Below are 7,235 nucleotides of genomic sequence, written 5' to 3' on the forward strand. Positions count from 1 at the left end.
TTGTCAAGCAAACCAAACATTTATTAAAGGTTTCTCTTTCAATAGAGGGGTATTTTCTTCCCCATACACAGAAGCAGCGAGGTCACATGGAGATGAAGGAATGGTTTCAACATTTCAAGCCAGAACAGGAGTGGCGATCCCTGGAGTGCATTTATTTTTTCCATTCATTCTTTTCGTAGTCCCACTTGTTTGAGAAGCCGTCAATTGGGTTCACTCTCATATCTAACATTCTTTTGGTCTGCATGGCCTTCCACTCATCTGTGAAAGTGTGAGGGATTGGCCCAAAAACTGTAAATTGAAAAGCAAATTACAATAAGCTCATGACATCTCCAATTTGTCAACAGTAAGAAGTACATTCCATCCAAGCTTTCCCCAAGCCTAGAAACAATAGAACTTATTTGCTTCCCAAAAGGATGCAGAGATGAATGCCCACTCCACAGTTAACTCACAGCAGGGGTTTCAAGTGCGTCTGTCACTGTTTTGTGGAACAGCATCCTAGGAGAGATCCGACAGGCACCCTCCATTTGTATTTTCTACAAACAACTGAATAATTTTTTTGTTTCAACAAGCTTTTTCCGGCAGGATGTTTTTAAGTCTCTCTGCGGCTTTTTTTTTTTTTTTTTTTTTTTGGTACTGTTTTGAAAACTACTTTAGTTGTTTTTATTGTACGTTTGTAAATTGTTTTGTGGCTTATGTGAAAGGAGATTCATAAATAAAAAGTATCTGCACATCTGATGACAGCAAGTCATTTAGAGACTTTATATTTTAGCATCCAACTACCACCATCTGGCTTAAGACCTCTGAACAGAGACACAACGCTCTGTGCGAGTCAAAAGCTCAATGCTCTCTCAGCATTATCTGGCCCAGGTACATTTGAAAGCCACCTCTGCTCTGCCTTCAGAACTAAAACATGAAAACATCTCACAAACATCTTTTGGCCACATAATAAATAATAATATTTTTTTATTTATTCCCCGCCCTTTCTGGTTTAAAAACCAGGCTCAGGGCGGCTAACAGCAAATATAAAACACTGATTTAAATGTATTAAAACAGCATAAAATACAACATAAATGCAGCATCAATGTCAATAAAATTCTAAAATTTAGGGGTCATGGCGGGGGGGGGGTGGAAACCCCAGTCAGTAGACATCAAATGATCACCAGGGCTAACTAAGTTGGTCCTACTAGGGCCAGCAAGGAGACCAAGGAAGAGCTTAAATGTGGGGTCCCAGAAGGGTTTCTTCATAGAAAAGGAAAGGGGAAAGGGAAGAGAGGATCAGGCTAATTCAGACTGAAGGCCAGGCGGAATAACTCTGTCTTACAGGCCCTGCAGAAGGAGATCGTCCTGCAGGCCCTAGTCTCATGGGACAGAGCATTCCACCAGGTCGGAGCCGTCACTGAAAAAGCCCTGGCCCTGGTGGAGGATAGTCAAATCTAGTTTTATGTTAACAGATATTTGTTCCCAGTTCACACTGAATTTACTGCATGGCAGCTGAGGTCCACCCAAGGCCTTTTGCTGCCCAAAGCAAAGGGCAAGATGTAGTCGAGGCTGCTGCCTATTGGAACCAACAGTAGGTGGAGCCAGAGCTAATGACAGGTAGGCCACCCCTCGACTGGTTCTAAGAAAGCAGGCAAACTAAGGTTGGTTGGGCTGTGCCCCATTCACCCTAAGGGTCCTGCTTCCACTGACCATATGGCACTCGCTCACTCACCCCCATCCCAAGTACCAAAGCTAACTAGACTAGCCACTGAATCTTACTTCCAACACTGGCAATGGAGCAGTGTCCTCCACACCTCAGGGAAGCAGCCTGGCTTAAAAGGCACAGGACAGGTTGTGTGGCACTCATGACTCTCTCCTCCAAAAGAGGCAGTGGCTGGTGGATCCAGAAGCAACAGGCAGAGAGATACCATTACTGCCCCCCTCAGTATCTGCTGCCTGAGGAAGTTACCTCTTTGGCCATTGATAGGGCTGGCCCCAGTAGCAGCTAGTGAGGACTGCACACAATAAACAGAAGGGAATTACTTTCTGTAAATTCAATCACTGACACACCTGTCAAACGACTGTGGACAAATATCCCATGAAACCAATAATATGATTATGTGGGCGGCAGTTTTAAGTTCTTAAAATCTGATTAGGGCAAACTTTGTCAGAATGGCAGGAGCAAATGCAGCTTGCTCCTTTGCCCTGCCTTAGCCAGGAACGTACTGATTATTTTGACAACACAGATTGAAGCAAAAAACAGTTGAAGGTAATCCTACTTGGAGAATTAGTCTGATGCAGTACCATGCCTGCCTTCTAAAAACCGACTTTTACTTAATCACTAATTTAATGTTATTTTATTTACTGAACTTATATTCCATCCTTCCTCCCAAAGGAAGGAAACTGTAGGCTAGCCCTGGGTGTAAAAAGGATGAAAACCTACAGAAATGTTAATGAATTGTGCACAGTACTACGTAGTTACTCTAATTCATTTACAGTGGTACCTTGATTTATGAACTTAATCCATTCCAGAAGTCCGTTCTCAAACCAAAGCATTCTTAAGCCAAGGCGTGCTTTCCCATAGCAGCGCAGGACTCAATTTACAAATGGAACACACTCAACCAGAAGCGGAACATGTTCTGCTTCCAAGGCAAAGTTCACAAACTACTTCCGGGTTTGTAGCATTCTTAATCCAAGTTGTTAATAAACTAAGCTGTTCTTAAACCAAGATACCACTGTATTTGTTTTAGAGTCAGTTTCACTGTTTAAGATACTACCAAAAAAACACCTTGTAATTATATTATCATTAGGCTTGATGTTTAAATATTTTGCTGTTCTAAAAATTTGTGCTATGTAATACCTGACTATTATTTGATCAAATCTTTTTTTCTGAGCAGTCAGGTGCCTAACTCTTAATGGCAAATCAGATTGTCTCCAAGTAATTAAGGCAAGAAAGCTTAACAAATGTTTCAATCTATTGTTGCTTGAGATGGCAATAATTTATGTAGCTGAAATGCGAGCAGCTAAGCTAGCAGCTAAGCTAACAACTTTTGTGAAGTTATACACACCCCATCTTTTAAAAGGAAGACTGGAAAATAAGCCATCTGGGGCACTCTTGCCCCTATAAGCTTATGGGAGATGGGGATCAGCTACAGATCTACCTGAAGATAGACAAACACCTGAGATTTGCCTGTCCCTATTATGACAAAGATGAACACAATGTGTTTTTCTGCCCAGGGCCTCCCATATCCTGCTATAGATCCAAAGCCAAGAACCTGTGGCATGAAAAAGAGTGAATAGCCCTATACGCTGTTGTGTTGGCTATTAAGCTGCCTTAAGTACAGCCATCATATTATAAAAAAAAGACAGCTCTGAACTGCCAAAGCAGCTTCCCAAGAGAATACATGGATTTAGGTACTTTAAATTACCAGAGCATAGCAATGATGCTCTTCAATGACTTAAAAGAGCCATATGTTGGCGCAAATACACCTGCAAGTGTAACTGCTTAGTTCTTCTATATTACTCAGTGCACATGCACACACACCTCTCTCCTTACTCTTGGGATCATAAGACATGCACTTCTCACTTGAGACACCTTGCTATCTTAATGGTTAAGATGCTCCTTAAATGCCAACTACTTACCATACATCCTTTGCCAAATGACAACAAAAGCAGTGAGGCCTATAAAGAAGAGTGTCCCACCAAGAATAGTCTTCCATTCAGATGACCCCTTGTTCATTTCAGCAAAGGTCTCATTGAACTTGATGCGGTACACTGAAAGGTGGGGAGAAGAGAGGGTGCAATTGAGATGCTGAAGCTTAAAGTTAGCCAAGCCACCCTGCTTTCCCCTGTTCCAACACAGCCCACCATAACCATAAATACTTACATGCAACCTTCTCAGCAGAAGAAAGGGCAGTCCATGATGCCTTCTCTTTCTCCTTCAGGGCCTTCTGCTCCGAAGAGAGACTTTTTGTAAACTGAACTTCAGGCAATGGAAGATCCCGACGATCAGTGTAAGCTGGCAGGCTGAAATCTTCCGTTTTTGCAATACCTGTTTGGCAGGGAAAATAAGAGAAATCTCACACAGATACAATCCCAGGAAGCTTGGAATAGCATAAACCAAACAAAAGTATCAGAGCAGAAGGGCACACACTAAAATTTGAACTGGGCAGTTTCATCTTTTAATTTCTCTTAAGAAAGGCAGAGACTTTAAAGACATGCTGGTCCTTCACACAAGAGGACCCACAAGTAAAATAAGTTAGTTCTGGAAGCATTATGTCATTATGATGGAATAGATGGGGGGCAGGGAACCTGTGGCCCTCCAGGAGTTACTGGACTACAACTCTCATAATCCCTGACCATTGGCCATGCTGCGGTTGTTGGGTTCTATCTCCTATCAAGATCACAGGTTCCTCATTCATGGAACAGACGATGGGCTGTAATAAGGTATGTGGCAGATTTAAAGCCATTCAGCTTTTTTCACTTGTATGGGAAAGTCACTATTTGTCACTCTAATCTATTTTAAAGGAGCTGTTGTGATGAACTATCACGGTATATGCTGAAATGTACTAAACCTATGTGAACAGTTTTAGGATAATTAAGTTAAGATGAGATCCAGGGTGAGGTAGTGGTTAAGAGTGTTAGATTAGGATCAGGGAGACCCAGGCTTATATTCCCACACAGCCATGACAGCCCACTGGATAGTCTTGGGCCAGTCATGCTCTCTCAGCCTATGTCACAGGATTCTTGTAAAGATAAAACAGGGAAGGGAAAGACCGCTGTATGTCACCTTAAGCTCTTTCAAAGAGAGGTAGGGTAAAAATGTAATAATAAGCCATCATTTTACCATGCCCATGGGCTCTCACACAGACTGAAGTGGAAATGGCCCGCTTGCCAAGAAGACTAAATGCCCGAGAAGCCAACATCCTGAAAGAGAAAAAAGGTACAATGTTATATATCAGACTGAATCCAGAAAAAGTAATTTTCCTTCTGTGTTACAAGTACCATTGGCAGTTTCTTGCAAAACACTGTCCACATGTCATTTCTTGCAGCATTGTCTTTCTTGCAAAATACAGTGCTGGAATCTCAAAACTCTAATGACCATCCAGCAAACCAAAATGTAGCCTACTGAGTAACATTTGGAGAAGATGCAGACTTAGGTTTTAAGGGCATAAGATAGAAGGCATCAACAAGCAACAGACTCCCAACTCCTCTCCCAAGGACTATCAACAGTTTCTGCATTCAACTAATCAACCTCTCACAAACAAAGAGCTGGAAGGGAAAATCTTCCACCCACAGGCGACAACAAAAAAATCAGAGGAAGGGTGGTTGCAGCTACAGAGTTAAAACTGAATGTAAGCTTCTGCACAGCATCCTCCTTTTTAAAACAATCTGGGACAACAGATACCTGGGATTTTCTATGCTCTGCTTTCAATATATTTGCAGCAATTGCATATACACATTGCAAGAAGGGCAATAAGCATCCCACACATTTAATGGATAAACAAGCATAGAACTGCAGCCCAGTGTGTCTTCCCAACAGGTTGTCAAGTAGCCTGGAGGGAAAATGCAACTCTGTTCCAATTCATCTAAGAAATAAATCATAATGATCTTGGTATCATCAATATCAAAAGCATGGAGGTGGTGATACAAGAGAGAATTTTCTGTGGTTGCTCCCATATTGTGGAATTCTCCCCCAACAGAAGATAGATTGGCTCCTTCCTTGGTATCATTCTTCCAGCAGGCTAAGACCTTCCTATTCAGACAGGTCATTGAAAACTAGGTGCAGACAATGTTGACCACTTGGTTGCTACAAGGGCAATTATTATTTCTATGCTATTTTAAATTTGTTGTATTTGTTTGTTAACTATTGTTTTTAACTAGTTTGTTTTTGTTCCTTTGTATTTTAGAAGGATGTTTTCAATATGTAGTGAGCAGCCTTGAGTCCCAATTTGGGAGAAAGGCAGGATATAAATACATTAAATAATAGTAATAAAACTTTTCATGCCATAGAGAAGCATTACCACTTGTTAATTGCTATTATTAACAGGTTATGGGATATCTCCCGAGTTGACAACCCAACTTCCCAAAAGGAAGGAACCCAAAATATTTGTAACATTTTGTTACTTTCCAGAGTAGGGGTAGGGAACATGCAGCCCTCCAGTTGTTATGGGAGGACAACTCCATCTGCTCCAGCTTGCATGACCAGTAGTCAGGGATAACAGGAGTTGCAGTTTAGCAGCATCTAGCTGGCCACAAGCACCTCACTCCTCTTCAACCCTGAACATATATACTCAGATGTAAGCCCCACTGTACTCAACAGGCTAGTGGACAGAGAGGCTTTCAGCATTGATTATGTACTTCCTCAAAAAAGGCTCCACAATGCAGGATTTAGACACATGCATAAGGCTGGGCCTTACAGGTGTAAACAATGGCACTTTTACTTTCCTGCATCCTATGCATGAGGCGGGGCTAAAATGCTTCTGAGTGTTTACCTGGGAGCAAACCCCAGTCAGATCAGTGGGGCTTATCTCTGAATAAGGGTTGGTCCATTAAACCCCAATGAGTGAAATGGGGCTTACTCCCAGGTAAGCGTGCAAAGGGAGACATGTACCTGCCTGCCTGCCCCCTCGTCTCTCCCAGGGCAACTACCAGCATCTTTTCCATTCTCCATCACCAACCCCAATCAGGATACCCCAATCAACCCGGAAACCCCAATTAAGCAGGATGCCTTCCTTCTCCCCCTCCTCCCCGCAACTCCCCACTCCCCCCACAGGCCCTCCCCCTCACTCTTCTCCGTGGAAGCGGAGCCCCTCCCTCACCTGCCACCACAAACCCGAGGCAGCTCGTGTCCTCTAAACCCCGCAGAATGAGGACGGAAAGAGGGAAGGAGAGAGAAGCGGAAACGCAAGGCAGCATGGGATAGCGACGGACCAAGCAGCCAAGAGGGCGGAAGTCCCTCCTCCCAGGAGGTGCCTAAAGCCTTCCGCCGCGAAGCATGACGGGATACGACGAAAGACATAGATAGATATAGGAAAATGTAAAGTAATCAGGTATCGTTTACCCCATGGGGTGATTTCCGCGTTAACATCAAGAACATCCAGCTTCATTGAATTGACCTTCCAGAATGAAAAGAGAGAATCTTCTCTCTATCCACTTACTTCGCACCGTGAATAACCTCTAAAAGTCGCTCCTTGTCTTTTCTACCCTAAACTACTAGTAGTCCAAAACGTGTAGGGCACAGGGCTGGTGAAGTC

The 7,235-nt window shown here is 43.0% G+C and overlaps 1 protein-coding gene across 1 annotated transcript; it reads right to left on the reverse strand.

Annotated features, from left to right (window-relative positions):
- Positions 1-6,955, reverse strand: COX4I1 (cytochrome c oxidase subunit 4I1). Its single transcript, XM_083626379.1, has 5 exons — positions 6,801-6,955; positions 4,826-4,905; positions 3,866-4,030; positions 3,622-3,753; positions 1-288 (listed from the first exon to the last, which is right to left on the reverse strand). Exons 2-5 carry the CDS (start codon positions 4,902-4,904, stop codon positions 152-154), a joined length of 513 nt encoding a protein of 170 aa, XP_083482505.1. The 5' UTR covers position 4,905; positions 6,801-6,955; the 3' UTR covers positions 1-151.
- Between the last annotated feature and the right edge of the window lie 280 nt (positions 6,956-7,235).

The sequence above is a fragment of the Podarcis filfolensis genome (assembly GCF_964270895.1).
Source record: "Podarcis filfolensis genome assembly, chromosome: 8".
Classification (NCBI taxonomy): Eukaryota; Metazoa; Chordata; class Lepidosauria; order Squamata; family Lacertidae; genus Podarcis; species Podarcis filfolensis.